Below are 16,970 nucleotides of genomic sequence, written 5' to 3' on the forward strand. Positions count from 1 at the left end.
TTGCATACGGCATGGTGCACTGGGTTGGCAATCCTGCATTGACTCCAGTGCCTTCTGAGTAATGGAAAATGAGTGTACTTTATTGTATGGGCTGGTGGTCAGTCCTTTAGTTTTTAGACGATGTTTTTGCCACAATTGGCCATTATCTTTAATAGGGACTATTTTGGTTACCTCTTAGGCTTTCTTTCATGGACCCCAGTCGGGGTGTATTAGAACGCTCTGCTCAGCTCATCACTTCTCCATGTTGGCCTGTCCTATAGGAATTTGGAAGATCAGGATTTTGGTACATCAGCATCTCGTGTGGCTCCATCCCAAAAGGTTCCATGGAATTCCATTTAGTGATAACGTTGCTTTCAATGAACTTTTCCCAAAAGAAACACTCTCCCTTGGATATATATACAAAGTGCTACAACAATGTCCTGTGATAACTTTTGAATATTTCCAAATCTCAGCTCTGGTTCAGTCAATAATTTTACTCATTTCTGGCCATTAATTCTCTTAATCTTGTTCATTCAAGCTGCTTGGAAATTGTTGAAGGTTATTTCTTTTTTCAAAGGCTTTAAATTAGGAAAGGTGGCTCCGAGTAGCCATGAGTCAGAGGCCTCCGCCTATCCAGTTCTTATGTTGAATGTATAGGCAGGTTGATCCAGGACTTGACTTGCTGTGCTGTGATAAAGAAGTCCGAGTCAGTATAGGAAGTGGCATCTCCGTTCCCGTGCACTGCCTTTTCAGTGCACCGATAGAAGCCCTAGCTCTGGCTTTCAGAAATGAATTACTATATGTTGCATCTGTTTGAGTTTGGTTCAAACCAAGATGGTGTACCTCTTAAATCTTCACACAGATATTTGTCATATTTTTGATGGAGCGACCTTGTGGTGATAGAAGCAATATTCAAATAAGCATCATAACTTAAAATAATATCACATGAAATCCCACATCATCGCAAAGTCGGCCCTGAATATAACCTTGGGGGTACTCATTAGTATGCCCAGTTCTTCTTTTTTTTTTTTGTTTTACGGGAAATTTGTTTTCCCCCCCTCCCCTACACCCTAACCCACTCCAGTTCCTCCTCCTCACCCCGCATGCCATGGACATCAAGCCAAAGTCATTATTTTACAGCGTACTGAGCTGTAGAGGGCTCTTAGATCAAAACAACACTTTGGGCGGAATTTTCATGCATGTCTCCTTCGGTGCTGTCAAGCATTTGAAGACTGTTCATGATACCACCATAATATTGCAGATCTGCGGCTTGCTGTTTTTAATATGTCTTTGAGTCCGAGGCAGCATGAAATCGTTTTACTCTATAGAATCTTGTCAAAATAGACCATGACAAAAACACTAATAACCTGATGGTATCTGTTAATCTTCTACAAAAAGATGTAGTCCCCACAGCAGTCAGTGACCCGTGGAAATAATGAAGGGTTGCGTGGTGCACCAGCTCACCTTCTGGTGCAGGCCTACTTTCAAAGGCTTCTCCTTGACCCTGTTTCACAGTGGCACTCATCTTATGGTCTATCTATAGCCTCCTCCATCAACCTGCAATCAGGCTGACACCCAGATCCACATCCTCCTTGATGGCTTCAGGTGAGCTCTGCGCTTTGGACCCGAAAAGGGTACCTGGTCTGGTCCTACCTTTAGGGTCCCTTATCTCAATGTAAAAATGTAAATTGATATTTGTATAGCGCACTACTAACCCGCAAGGGTCTCAAGGCGCTTGTACGAATACCGCTGTGGAACCCGTCCTGGCTTTCCCTGTGAGGCGTCCACTCCTGGGCACCCCCAAGGTGGAGGCCAGGCATCATTAGCGTTGTTGGGGTCGTTGTGGAGATTAAGCAAGCTATTGCCCAGAGTTGCAGAGTGGGACTCCATGATTGGAATTGGCACCGAGGCGAGAATTATCAGGCCAGTGGAATTTTGAGCCCAAGACCCGCCGAGGCGGGGAATTGAACCCTGGTCCCAGGCTAGACCTCTGCATCAGGGTCTGCCGCTCTAACCATTGAGCCACACTTCTCTCAGCATTTCGCTCCGACATCCCCTGAGGACTATTGTAAGCGCCTGTGTGGTAAAGGAATCTGTAAGGCCCTTTCTCTATGCAAGGAGCCACAGAATATTCTATGTAAGTTTTCGTTCATATACATTTGTAAATGTAACACAGCACTTCACGCAGGCAAGCATCTTTTCATATTTGTGCTGTATATAAGGACCCTGGGCATCAAGAGGCGGACTAAGATTCCCCAAAGGGAGCTTTGCTCCTGTTCACTGTCTTTTGTGCTCTGATAACCTCGTTTTGCACACAGTAAGCATATGATGGTGTAGCGAGCGTGCACACCTCCGTTGACTCTTGAAAAGGAGGCGTAATGCACGTTGTCCATTGTGTTGTGACGACGCACTCTGTGCATTTGTTGAGGGCCCTTTTTGTGATAGAGGGCCTTGTTTGTGCTGAAGGTCATTGCAGGGTGGGCTCCTCCCTGGATGAACCCTTCTTTTCCCTGAAAACCTGCTGCTGCTCATGGCTCCCTCCGTGCAACATTTAAGCTTCATTGTTTACGGCAGCACATACTATTGAATGTCACCAGAAAATGGCCGACAGTGCTTGAGGCTTTCCGAAACACATTCATCGCACTTTCCGGGACTTACCGAAGGTTCTGAACAAATGCTTTTTTCTTGGAAGCAAAACACCAGTTGCTACAGGCCTTCTCCTGATTCGAGCTCAGCGATCTCTGAGTGGTTAATGTTTTTTGAAGCACTTATGTCAGAAGTGGCCAATCTCCTTGCCCAGCCATCCATCCAGAAAATTGGATGCACCTTTTCTTGCGAAGGCCTCTAGAGACAGTCTTTCCAGCCCTGGATGAGCATGTTCTTGAGTCCTACTTATCAATGAAGGAACTTCCTGATTCAGCACCTCCATATAAAAGAGGCATCTGATAGGTGTACAATGAACCTATAAGAAGCTATGCTTAAGATGTCAAGCTTCTTCCTTTGGAGTGGCATCCGTCATTGGACTTTGCAGAATCCCTGCTACTTTTGTCATTTTCTTGAGTGATTAACATTGAAGCGTGTTGGTGCTGCAGGTAAGAGGCCATTCACTCCGGTGGTCACACAGGAGGGCTAGCTGGTGCTTTTTGAACAGGGGCATTCAGCAGGACAGGCATCAGGTGGGAAATTTGTATCTGGAAGATTCGGAACTCCAAATCAACACCGCAGCTAAAATGTCGCTTTCCCCCAAACGATGACCAGGAGATTTTGCATTGAGGTCATAATTTGACTCATGTTTTGGCAACAAGTAGGGGTGTAAACAATAGGCCTGTGCCAATTTCCTTTCCTACAGTCCACATTCCTACTGGGAAACAGAAAAGTAGTGGTTTTCTGTTTCCGTTTCCCAGGAACCCGCTTTTGGTCAGTTGAAGGAACATCAAAACGTCCATCTGATCCTGGAGAGTGGCACAGCCGTGGGAGAAGGAAGATACTGTTTATCCCAGTCGCCAGGAAGAGAGAGATGGTTCCTCCAGTTTTGTTGGTTGTCCTATAACAAATTGCGTGTGCCATCCCCCCACTTTCCCTCATTTACTGTCTTTTCAGTTACTCCAGGTTTGCCCCTTGTCCTAGTAATCCCACTTTGTCCAAATAATATCCCCAACTTTCTAAGGGACTGCAATCTCCCTTGTATAAATCGTAGCCTCTTGCCCTACAAGGGCATTTAGCTCCACTTAGACATTCCATAGGCCCCGACACATTTGGTGACTTTGCATGCGGGCCATGAAGTGACCCAGCTCTTTATATGGAACCCTACATGAGGGAATGAGTCTGCCTGGAGGAGTCGACCTAAAGCAGTGAATGCTGCAGTTCCCACTTCAGATGTATTCCCGGTCTGTCAGAACTCACATCAGTCCCCATCGCCCACAAGTGGGAAGGCCAGTTGTTTGCTTGTGAGTACACGAAGTGCAATAGCTCAACTTTGGACTTCCTTTGGTATCTTTCATTTTATGTACAAAGATGCGTCAGACAGGCTTTAATTTGAGCCCGCGGGACGGAAGCTCGTCAGCACTGTGTCACGAGCTCCATAGGGTTTTGTTAATGGTACTCGGAGTACTCTACCATTGTTTGCTGTTTATAGGGTTAAAACCAGGCTCTAGCTTCTCTATCACTGCCATAGCCAATACATTGTATTGTTGTTAAGTCTCCCCTAGAAGTAGCTATGCTGCCAAATGTATTTGTCTACAAGTTTGTGTACCATTTCCGTTTTCCCCTTAATTTGCTGTTTATTTTCACTCCGAATCCAGACAATACTTGTCAAGCGGTGGCCATGAAGCCTCTTTGAAGTGTATTGTGTTCTTACAATTTGAATGTGACCGGCTAGTGCAACACCTGTTTGATGTTCAGCAGTGGCTCTGTTCTGTCCCTGTGATGGGAGTATTAGTAGATATTTATAGGAGCCGACAAAGTCCTCTTTTGTTCTGTGAAGGGATAAACAATATGCAAACCTCATGCAATTGGTTTCCAAGAATGACGGGTGCCTAGCACTGCTGTTTTATCTCCCAAGACTCGTATTTGTGCCATAACAAATAATCATTGGTGAAAACAACTCTTGTTTCCCTAATCTGAGGGTATGTGGTCTCAGATTAGTCCTCCGCCCCCCCCCCCCCCCCCCCAGCTCCCCCGCTCAGTGCTAACTTCTGTCTTTAGATGAATCTGTCTTATGGTTTGAGCAGCAGGCAGATAATGGGGACTTGGAGATCAGGCGTCTGTAAAGACCTTTGCTTTGACATTAGCATAAGCAATAGGCTCGCCTTTGGGACCTTATAAGTGTTTAGCCATGCAGCATATTATCCTGTGTGCTGTGCTGCCAGGATTTGAAGAGCTATACAAATCATATGTTTCATGGTAGAATAGAAACAACCAGTGCTTAATTTGAGCCTGTGGTTTCCAGTGTTCAGCATTGGCATTCAATCAGCACTGGCGCTTTTCACGAGCACCAGTTAAGGATACATTCATCTACGGGGAGATTAAGTGATTTACCCAGAATCACAGGATGTTGAGCTGACGCCAGACTCGAACCTGGTTCCCCACCTCTAAAGTTGGCAGCTCTGGTCATTATGCCACATCCTCTCCCCACTTTCATGGCTAGTAGTTGATTCTGTTTAAGTCAATGCTAACGGGAGAAATGGGCTGGTGCAAGCTGCCTCCTGAAGTAAGCCCGGACACATGTTTTGTTTCCAAATTAACCACTGGAAATAACACAGCGCTGAACAACTTTTTATTTCGGGATTCTAGAGCTCGGTAAAAAGATAAACGTGTAGTTCAGCCTGTAGCAATCGCGCTGCATGTCGCAGCCTTTCATTCATCCAAGGCAGAATAAGGGAGTGCAGACAACCAATTGTTCAAGTGTCAGGACTGCGTACATTTAATTCTTTTTTGCCATTACTTAAGCAACGCTCCCTTCCAGTAAAGACAACCGACCCGGGCGTACGTTTCTATACATTGTGCTGTCCGCACAAGCTGCAAGACCTAAGCTTGTTACTAGAATGCCCTGTGTCCTGACATTAGCCCTGGGCGCCCAAAGGTGCAGTACCACAGACAGTTAGAGGTTCCTGTAGAGCCAGTGTCAGGGTGATCTACGGTGCACTATCACAGGCCTCCTCCTGGATAGGAATATACAGGTAAACATCCTTCACAATGCAACTTTTACCACGCAGTGCCTTTACGACGCAACTTTCACAACGCAAACCATTACAACGCATTGCGCTGGGGGGCGCTCTAGGATAGGGAATAGGTTTAATTTGCTATCCAACACCTTCCCTACTATCCACGGGGACTGGAGTTGGAATAGTAAATTAAACTATTCACTATCCAGCGCCCCAAAGCACTATGCGTTGTAAAGGCATGCGTTGTAAAAACCGCGTTGTAAAGGCATGCGTGGTAAAAGCATGCGTTGTAACGTCATACATCCCGGGCCGCCGCTAGAGGTTCCCAGATAGAAATATACAGCATTCGGCAAACTATGGTGCACTAAGACTGGCCGCTGCTAGAGGTTCCCAGTTAGGAATATACAGCATTGGGCGAACTATGGTGCACTAAGACGGGCAGCCGCTAGAGGTTCCCAGATAGCAATATACAGCATTGGGCAAACTATGGTGCACTAAGACTGGCGGTCGCTAGAGGTTCCCAGATAGGAATATACAGCATTGGGCGAACTATGGTGCACTAAGACGGGCCGCCGCTAGTGGTTCCCAGATAGGAAATATACAGCATTGGGCGAACTATGGTGCACTAAGACGGGCCGCCGCGAGTGGTTCCCAGATAGGAATATACAGCATAAGGCGAACTATGGTGCACTAAGACGGGCCGCCGCTAGAGGTTCCCAGATAGGAATATACAGCATTGGGCGAACTATGGTGCACTAAGACGGGCCGCCGGTAGAGGTTCCCAGATAGCAATATACAGCATTGGGCAAACTATGGTGCACTAAGACTGGCGGTCGCTAGAGGTTCCCAGAGAGGAATATACAGCATTGGGCGAACTATGGTGCACTAAGACGGGCCGCCGCTAGAGGTTTCCAGATAGCAATATACAGCATTCGGCAAACTACGGTGCACTAAGTCTGGCGGTCGCTAGAGGTTCCCAGATAGCAATATACAGCATTCGGCAAACTACGGTGCACTAAGACGGGCCGCCGCTAGTGGTTCTCAGATAGGAATATACAGCATTGGGCGAACTGTGGTGCACTAAGACAGGCGGTCACTAGAGGTTCCCGGATAGAAATATACAGCATTGGGCGAATTATGGTGCACTAAGACAGGCGGTCACTAGAGGTTCCCGGATAGAAATATACAGTGTTGTGCGCAAAACGTGAGGAAACCGATTGCACAACCATATGCACCACATGCGTTGCATTTCAGATATTTAAAATAAACGCCAGAAATAGTATTTAAATGTCTTTGCCGTGAGTAATTAGGTGATTTATTGTGAACTACTTATGTAATAACTGCAAAAGGGTGTGACTTTGCAACAAACATAGCTCAATTGTGACATTTTGAAAGCGGACATTTTTTTTTCCACATCTTAATATGTAGAAACCTCAAAAAATACTTTGAAATCTGTTTGATTGATCGTGTGTATAGTGGTCTCTGCATGGCCTGGTACCCAAGCAGAAAAAATGGTGCGATTATATTTTGCACCAATTCACCATATCTGCAATATGGACATGCCTCATTATTAACAAACAGCCTCCTGATGCTATAGTGTTTGGATTCGTAAACATGTGTAATGGAAGGAAACAGTTAATTGTGTGCATTACGCATTTTTTTGCAACATACATAAAATCTTCTTTCTGGAAACATTCTCTAGCACTTGGACTTTTCTCCCCCCTTGCAGATTAATTTAAATTTCCCATTTTTGAGGCAGACACTGCAAAACAAAAGGGAACTCGTTCTTTTGCGGAGCCAACTGCCTGTACCTGGGCCATGTTTTACAGTAGGCATGTGAATGCACCTGTAGTGTGAAACAAGGTTGACACTGACCTCCTCTCAGTCTTCGGGTGAGAGTTGCCATCTTGGCAAATGTTTGGAGCGAAAATGTCCTGAATTCAGCATATGTCCATTAGTGAAAATAGAACTAGCCGCAAGGAGGGCTTGGGTGTCAGCCGAGCACCGCGAGGTCTGCCCCCCGGGCAGATTGGGAGGGGGAGGGGGTGGCCGGGTAGCGGCCATTTTTGGTGATACTTTGGGCTACATTGGGATTATCCCATTTGAAACCCAATTCTAAATCATAGCTTAATGGTATAAGGGGTGTTTTCGCGCTTTCCCAGCCACCATTTTAGGTTTGGTGACCTGGTGGCTAGGAGCTCTGCGAATTTAGGTTTTTTCTCCCCGCCCTCCCTAACTCGTTTTCGTTTCTTTGGGGTGTTTTTATCCCGGTTAGGGTTTCTTACTAGAGGCGGTTATTGAAAAGGTCCACAGGGGTCTAGATTGGCTGTAGTTTTTAGTTAAGTGTTGGTAGTTTGTGAGCAGGAGCATGGAAAGAGTAACCAGGTAGGCTAAGTTTAGATTAGAGGTTTGTTAGTTACAGTTGCTTATAGGCAGGTAGGGGTTTGTTCATTGGAGGTTAGGATTTGTAAATGTTATATTGTGTAAGATTGTGTAATATGATTGTTATGTAATGTTATTTTGTATTTGGCAGGGTGGGGATTTGATGTGGGGATCGTACCGCTGAGGGGGGCAAGGAGTCAGGTACTTTATGTGTACTGAGGTTTTAGTTTTGTAAGGCAGTTGCTAGTGTTAATAAATTGTGATATGCACCTGTTTCAGTAAAGCGGCCTTTTACACACACAAAAATTGGTCCCGGTTTGGCCTGCCCCCCTCCCTCCCAAAAGGGTGGGAACAAGTGCCCAGCGATAAAGGTGCCCCTAAAGAGTGACGTTATGCCCCAGCGGGTAAAGCTCCTCTAATCTGGGGCAACTCACTTAATCTTTAAGTCCTAAAAACAAAAAAAGACATAAAGTAATTGCGTGCTGTAGTGCCATTGGACCTTATATGTGCTATATAAAACAATTAAAAAACGTAGATCTCTAAAGGAAGCGGAAGGAATTGCTCCCTCTATTTTGTCAGTATACCCCGTTGTGCTTATGAGGCACTGTGGCGGCCATCCTCAGGGTGCCGAGAGACTGTCCCAAATTGTTGCTCGTTTCAAGGGAAAATGAAAGACCTGCAATGCCACCAACTCCTGACTTCACCATAACACATGTATTGAAAACACAACTTAAGCAATGGCAGAAACAAAACCCCTGGATTTGCCAAATAAATAAAATAGGCTTTATGTAGGCAACTCTGTCTGGGGTTCTGCGGAAAGACCTGTGAGCTATACCGTTGAACACTTGTTTGACATGTGCAAGAATCATTGCAGTGCCGATGCCCAGCTGTGGTGCCACTCTGGAGCAGGAACAACATACCTCAAAGGTCCTCGAAGCAGAGCGAGTGAGCAAAAAAAAAAAGGCTTCCTAGAAAAACAGCACATAACGACACCAGCGTAAAGATACGAGAAGTTAGGTGCTGCTCTATGGGAGGACACAAATGACAACAAGTCAGGACAAAGAAGGACTAACCTCTAGGGAGGAAGCCTTTTTGAACGACGATGGAAGTGAGGCATATACGGGCAATGTGTGGGCTGTAAGCCCACAGAGTAAATACAGCATGCGCTGCCTAGGCTCAACCTAAAAAATCAGCAAGGCTGGCCATACTGGCCTTATTGGATTTTCACGGATGCTCTTTGCCTCTGCTTTTGAGTTTTTAACGGTTTAAAGATGGTTTTACCATTTACCCCGAAAGTTAAAAAAAAAACCATGTAATTCTGGTCATTCGGATGGACTAAATTGAGACGTCCATAAAGTTCCTTTAAACTTAGTGTTGTGAATCTTAACCATTTGACTTCTGTGGGCCCTCACTTATTCATTAGTGAAACCTGGAGACCCCAAGTCAATCATTATTGGAATTCGGTGACCCCCACTGATTCATTACTGGGAGCTGGGACTCCGACCTAAGCATTTTTGTTGATTTGAACTACAAAACAATGCACACATATTCAAAAGCAAGCAACAAGTACACAAATGATGAAATATTGTATTTAATTCACAAACAATAAAAAAAATCTAAATTTTAATTGAAAGGTTGGAGCTTTACTAAATTCATTTGAGGCCACTCATCGTCCATACTATATTCTGTTTGATGCGCTTGCACTGCTCTCACAAATCTATCTGAGGAAGCTAACAATCTCAATTTCAAATTCCTTCACATTTACAGAACGTCTTAAAATTTTCAGTATGACATTTTGCTTCTTTATTTATGCACACTTTATTATTATGTTAATATTATTTAATTTTCTAAGCAGTCGCAGATCCCCTGAGTAGGATTTCACAGACCCCCAGTGGTCCCCGGACCACAGGTTAAGAACTACTGAGCTTATTGGAGGGGGGTGCTGGAGATGCTCAGAGAAGTGACAAGTCTCTGAGTTGAGAACCCCAATAAACCCTGCCTGTTGGGTGAACTGCCGACCCCAAGGACGACTAATAAAAAGCAACACAGGTTTGCACACTTAGGGCTGGTACTTGCTAGACTGCGTGTTGCGATACATTTGACACGGGCCACTCCGCCTATGATATGCAAGTGGATAGCAGACATACAGGAATGGAGGGTGGCTGAGGAGAGACGACTGCAGATAGTCTGCTCTGAATAGAACGCCGACTGAGATTTAGAAACATGAGGGCATCTGCTTACTAAACTACAACTCCATGGCCAGGTAGAGGGGTGAAAAGGCTCCTACCTGCCCTCGGGCTCCCAGAATGCGTGCCTGGAGGTAACAATGCTATCTAGTTGGCCCAACATCAAATATATAGCATACCACAACCACACCTGCTCTGGGAGGGGTAACTACTTGGGCAGGGCCGGACTGGCCATAGCAGGTACCGGGCAATCCCCCGGTGCGCCGCACGGGTGGGGGACGGTTTTGTTACAGCATAGCTGCAAAATCGGCCCTGTAACAAAATCGGGTGAAAACCGGCCCCGGCAAAGAGCTCGGCGGCACCTCCAACACCACCAAGTGGGGAGGGAGGGCCGGTCGAGCACTTTGCCAGGGCTGCTTGTGGTTCCCAGTACTTGGGTGAGCTAAGTGACACACGCCATATACCACAGGGAGTCTCTTGACATTTCATCCCCTATAAGAGAGTCCTATAATGAAGGAGGGCCTAACACGTGATATACACTTGATGTACTTGATATATGGGTGACATTTTGTCCTTGAACAAACTGCTGCGCCACAACTCCATACGATACCAAATGATGTACTAAAGCTTGCCAAATTAACTGCTCTAGTCCTGCTATGCCTTTGTTTTTGTGATGATTGTGGATTTATATGCCTTAGGCAAACTGTAAAAATAGTTTGGTTGTAAACAGAAAAATTGGGATATTTAACCTCGTACTGCCGTGTCTTGTTACTAGCTTCATAGCACAAAGCGAAAAATTGGACAGACCCTCCAGGATTTAGCGATTTGCAAAAAACCCTCCGCAATTTTGACAAAACTGCCTGAGAATGCCATCATTTTTTTTTAACGAGGGAATAATTATGGGGTCCGCCTTCTCCTGAGGGAGTGCTTAGTGCTTTCCGTACCATCTTTCCTCTAACTGGCTCATTTGCGGTACACTACGTGATTAATTAAAAAGGTTTCTAAATTACTGCGTTGGTGGTAATTCACAGCATGTCTTATGTCGATGAAGATTAATTCTAGTATTTTCTGTTTATATCTTGTTGTATAATTTGTTTGATGTTCCCCATGATGCAAAAAATAAAAACAATTTTAAAAAAAATGGTAATTCACAGCCGTCCTTCGAGTGTACACGCATTTACAGAGGCAGTGTACTGGCAAATGCAGTAGATGGGGCTGTGGGAACGGTTTCAGCTGCCATTTTTGACGGCGCCAAACACTTGTATTCAATAGCTGAACGCTGAAAGACAAAAGTCGGTCGTAACATTGTAGTGAAACTGTTGATTTGTAATATTTGTATTTTGTTATTTCTTAACAGCGTCAATCAATGTTGTTTCTTCTATTTTTACTTGAACTTCTAGATTGTAGCTGACAAAACCAGGGAGGGAGATTTCATATTCTCATACTTGCCAAGTATTCAGGTTGCTTATATGTGACATTGCACCGCTTTATACCTGACACTTTATTACGAGATGAACAAGCCTGTCATGCCCATTCAATGAAATACATTTCAGTAGTCACCCCTCCCCACTTGTGCAAAGTAATGGCCTAGAAACTGCTTTGAAACACCTGTTATGTTCCAGAAATGTTATGAAGTGTGAGACACAAAGAAGGGTGGTCCAGCATGGTTCACCCCTACATAAACCCAGAACTTGAACGTAGGGGGATCCCATTTCTGGTAGCTATTTCTGGCCTAGATCTGGGTTCTGGCTCACCCAGGGAAACATGCTGAATGTGTCATGGTGTCATTTTCTGACACTGGAACATAATTCAGAAACACCAGTTTAGATCAGCAACCTGCTGGCAGCGAGGGTGCTTTCATATTTTCACTTCCAACCGAGCCAAAACAAAGGCCTGATTTAAAGGGCTATCGGCTCTTCTTTTGTTCAAGTACCATGTTGCCTGGGAGCTACCTAACAGCTAGATACTAATGCAATGGAAGGAAACCAAGGCACACAGAGGATCACTTCACAAGTACTTTAGAGAAACTATCACTTGGAGGCAGGTTTTTTACATTGTTAAACCCCTCGTAAGAAATGTACACGCACAATAAGAATGCAAGATGCATCTGTGTGCTTGAGAAATTACACGAATAATTATTTAAATGTCACCTACTAAAGGTCTAGGAACCGAAGGGGGTTGTGTGACTAAAACCGGGGAGCGAAGAGGGCTGTGTGACTGAACCAGGGAGCGAAGAGGTCTATGTGACTGAAACCAGGGAGCGAAGGGGTCTGTTTGACTGAAACCAGGGAGCGAAGGGGTCTGTTTGACTGAAAACAGGGAGCGAAGGCATCTGTATGACTGAAACCAAAAAGAAAAGGGGCTGTGTGACTTAAACCAGAAAGAGGGTGGTGAAAGTTGTGCCCTGACAGGGCTGCATACTTGGGCGCTAAAACATCCCAGGAAGAAATACGGCGGCCTCCCATGCATTTAGGATTGGAGCTGTGGTTCTGTAGTGCTACAGAAACTTTAAACATGCCTATTTCAAAGTGGAATACTCTGCAAAAACATGTTCCATTAATTTAAGGCTGAAAAGAAATGATAAGTATTTTTTAAAAACGTGCCACAATAATGCCGCAAATTTACATTTTTATGAGACTAAATTTCAATTTTTGTGCCGCTAAATTTGCAAATCTCTGCCGCAATATCCTGGGGGTCTGAATGCATGTCCGTAATAGTGGGACGCAAAAGTATCTCATAATATAAAATGGACTAAGTAACTTGTGCACAAGCTGTAACATAATGTCATGGTAATCCCCAATAAAAATTGTTTAAAAAAAAAGTACCACTGGCCTAGTGTATGGTCTAGATCAGTAAGACTATGGAGACTTTGACTTAGCCTTATCAAGGTGAGATGAGAACCAGCTTCCCTCTAATTACCATCCACCACAGAGAGCTTTTAACTAGGCACCAGCAAAAGGACTGATCCTACTGGTGAATGATTGCTCTATCTATTTTTTGTGTTATTTTGTCTCGTTATCCCAGTTGGTTTCTCTTTTCTTTTACCACCACCTTCTTTCTTTTCAGGTCTGGTGTTAGCCAAGACCTTTTGTTTTTAATTAAAAATATATATATATATACCCTAAAAAAAACTACGTACTTGAGCTTTCAGTCTGCCCTCTTCATCCATTGGCCTACTGTAAGCCGTTCACAAAACCTGACTGGGAGTGAGGACATTCTGCTTTTGACTAGCAGAATATATGTGGTCCCCTCCAGTGCCGTGGATTACTGCTGCAATGCCTACTTTTACATAAGAATTTTTTTTAATTACTTTTAGAAAATGCTTAATTTACCGAAAGAAAAGCCTGGCAACTCTTCCAATACTGCTAGAGACCAACCGCTCGTGTAGCACATGTCTCAATTCAAAACATTCACAAACAAAATAAGCACTATCAAATTCAAAGGGTTATCACCTAAACGTACACCTATTGGCTTTGCCAGTGCTTGGTTTTGTTCTGTTTGCCTTTTCTTTCGTTTTCTATTCCCTTATCATTATGTTCACATTTTAAATATTGTTTTTTAACCTTTACTTTCGATATGCAACAGCCAGGGGCCAAGTTCATCAACCAATATTGCTTAATTTGGTGCAGTGAAAGGATCTGAGCTGCCCTGGTGACCAACCACGCATGCCAGCACATTACATCCTCCACCCCCTCAACTGTCAAGCACAGCACCGACATCTGGTAAAGCTGTAGTGGGGAGAATGCCTACCTCTAGAAATACCTAACTTGAGAAGAGCAATAAAATGTGCCAAAACCCACTCATCCAAGGCACCTCCCACAGGCACAGCTGATAGTGTCACTTACTTTAGACATTTTTAAACCCGTGCAGAAAAGACCAATAGGCTGTCGTCTCTGCACAACTATATTTACATGCATCTTTGTACAGACATGGATAGAAGCAGTTTTATAATTTTTCAGTTAATGTATTTTTACAACATCAATGAAAGCATATATATATTTTTTTACTTTACTTTAACCACTAACACAAGATGAGGGCTACTTACTGCACTATATATTAAAGGAAATACATTGTTTTGTGGTCGTTTTGTAGTCCCACAAACATGTATTCCTCAGCATGTTGGTAAATAAATATTTCACTATTGGCTCCTGTGTGTTTTGTGGCTTCCAATTGGCTTTCTCTAATGCAGTTTATTTGTATCATTTCAGTGAGCTTTTGCAGGACTTGGAAAACTGTGAAAACGACCCGGTGGCTATCGCGGAGTGCTTTGTTTCAAAGGTAAGATTATATACGGCCTGCTTGAAAGGCCTGGATTATCATGGGGTTGAGACGTGACTAGTTTTCAGGCTCAATTTGCCAACTGCTATGACGTAATCTGTGGGTGAGTAGCAGATCTAAGCTAGGCGGGTCTTTTCGGCGTTGATCCGGGAGCTTTATGGTTTTGCTTTTAGTTCACGACAGTCCCATTTCAGATTGATGTCCACCGTGTGGGAAGCTACTGAGTCTGGGGATTTGTTGAGCAGCCTAGAACTTTATCTGTAATAAATATTGTGAAATGTATGCATGCTGTCGACAAACTCTTATTTAATTATACATCTCCTACATACTTAGAGTACAGAACTGAATGTTAAGCAAATTCATCTTTTTATTGGTGGTACATTCTCCAAAGCGGGTATTTTTCTGTTCTGTGCACCTGTATATGGCAACCTGAATTTATTTGACATTAGCTCAGATGATTGAGAAATGACTGTATTTTGGAATATATGCCAAGAGGGTGTGCTTGTCTTACCCTGTAAATTACAGTACAGTGGCACACAAGATTCAGCATAGAGGGGCGTCAATAGGTAAATTTGTACACAGCAAACACAAGAAGGTTAAATCTGAACACTAATCCTGATCAGAAACTGAACTCCAAAAGTGAAGGGATGTACGTTATTACAACGCATGCTTTTACCACGCATGCTTTTACAACGCAGGTTTTTCAACGCAAGTCGTTACAACGCAGGTTTTTCAACGCAAGTCGTTACAACGACTTGCGTTGGGGGTGCTGGATAGTGAATAGTTTAATTTACTATTCCAACTCCAGTCCCTGTGGATAGTAGGGAAGGTGTTGGATAGTAAATTAAACTATTACCTATCCTAGAGCGCCCCCCAGCGCAATTGGTTGTAATGACTTGCGTTGAAAAACCTGCGTTGTAAAGGCACTGCGTGGTAAAAGTTGCGTCGTAAAGGATGTTTTCCAAAGTGAAGCTGTTTGTGAAACGGCTATTGAGGAAAATTCAATCGCATGTGTTTGCGATGTATATTACGTGGTCAGTAGCGTTGTCCATTTCACTAAGATCGAAGTCCAAATCATTTCCAGAGTAAAGAGCTTGACATGTACTGTATTGTTGATTATCCTGCTAATACACGCAGTATTTGTGATGAAACTTTTTTGAGCTCACTTAATATGAGTAGAACTAATAATCAAAACACTAGCCTGGAGCTCCAGAAAGCGCATGAAAGTGGCATTGTTCGCGTCTTGGGTATCGGTGTACTACTTATCATTCTGGGCATGTTGACAAATTTGATAATGTGGTGCTAAGAGGCTCAGCTTGTCTTGACTCAGATGAAGAAGGCAAACAATAGGTCCTGCATGGCTCTCCTTTTACAAGAGCGGTTGTCATTGCCAGGAGATTACGTTCTCCGTTGTACACCTTGGAAGTTCTTTCCGTGTGGTTTTGTGGAATTTTGGGATCAGCTGAAGGGGATTATGTGTATTCTTTGTAAGCATTTACATGCCTAATGTTTCTCGGGCTCTAATTTTGATGTAATGCAGTTAATCTACCTGTCTTTCTTCTTTTTTTGTGTCTTTTTCATCTTTTGGTTGTGCTCATCTTTTGGTTCTGTTTTGTTTTGGGCAAGGCATTTCGCAATATCACTATAAAATTAGATTAACCTTATCTTGAAATCTGCACTGCACTCGTTACCTATTTATGGTTTGCACTGACATTAGTGCAGTACCTATTTTTTAATTGCTTATCATTTTCCTTGTGAGCTAAAGTTTAAAATGTTAAATTATTACTCAAAATGAGGGTTTGTCATAAGGTGAAATGAATACCTTCTGATGATTTAACTGGGGCTTTCCGATGGAAACTTCTCACTGCAGATTCTTCACCTACCTAGTATTCTCTAGTGCCAGATTAAATCTTAAATTCCTTGCTTTTGCGTGCTGATAAGTGGTGCTGTGTTTCAATCTCGAAGTGCGGGTCAGAGCCACCTATGAAAAAGGGTTGTCTGATTCACCTTACAAATAATTATTTTAATAGAGCTCTTGTGAGTAAAGTCAACAAAAGCACTTTAGAACAAATATACGTTACAGTACTAATAGCAGGCCCTGCCCGTGCAGGACGTTATACCGGGGCAGTGACATCAGGCGGGGGAGGGGCAGGGTGGGGGTTGTAAAATGCGGGATATGGACCATTACAGGTAAGTAATGAAAAAAATAAAACTAATTTCGTTGCCTACGCTGCATCACATTTGGCGATGCAGCGCGGGCAACGAAATTCGTTTTATTCATTTTTTTTGTTACTTACCTGTAATGGTCCATATCCTGCACTTTCAAACCCCCCACCCTGCCCCTCCCCCGCCTGACGTCACCGCCCCGGTATAACGCCCTGCACGGGCCGGGCCTGACTAATAGATTGCCAGTATTACTGAAAAGGGTGTTTGATCCGTATACCACCTTTTTCCCGGGTAAACTTGTGCTATGGATTCGGTG

At 43.9% G+C, this 16,970-nt stretch overlaps 1 protein-coding gene across 4 annotated transcripts in view; it reads left to right on the plus strand.

Moving 5' to 3' along the window:
• PLEKHG1 (pleckstrin homology and RhoGEF domain containing G1) overlaps window positions 1-16,970 on the plus strand; it is a 272,018-nt gene that overhangs the window by 164,506 nt on the left and 90,542 nt on the right. For all 4 annotated transcript variants that reach the window (XM_086947960.1, XM_086947961.1, XM_086947962.1 and 1 more), the window contains exon 4: window positions 14,419-14,488. In XM_086947960.1, coding sequence (XP_086804086.1) covers window positions 14,419-14,488 — 70 coding nt within the window. The remainder of the gene's footprint in view (window positions 1-14,418; window positions 14,489-16,970) is intronic.

This window comes from Lissotriton vulgaris, unplaced genomic scaffold (assembly GCF_964263255.1).
Source record: "Lissotriton vulgaris unplaced genomic scaffold, aLisVul1.2 SCAFFOLD_1361, whole genome shotgun sequence".
Lineage (NCBI taxonomy): Eukaryota > Metazoa > Chordata > Amphibia > Caudata > Salamandridae > Lissotriton > Lissotriton vulgaris.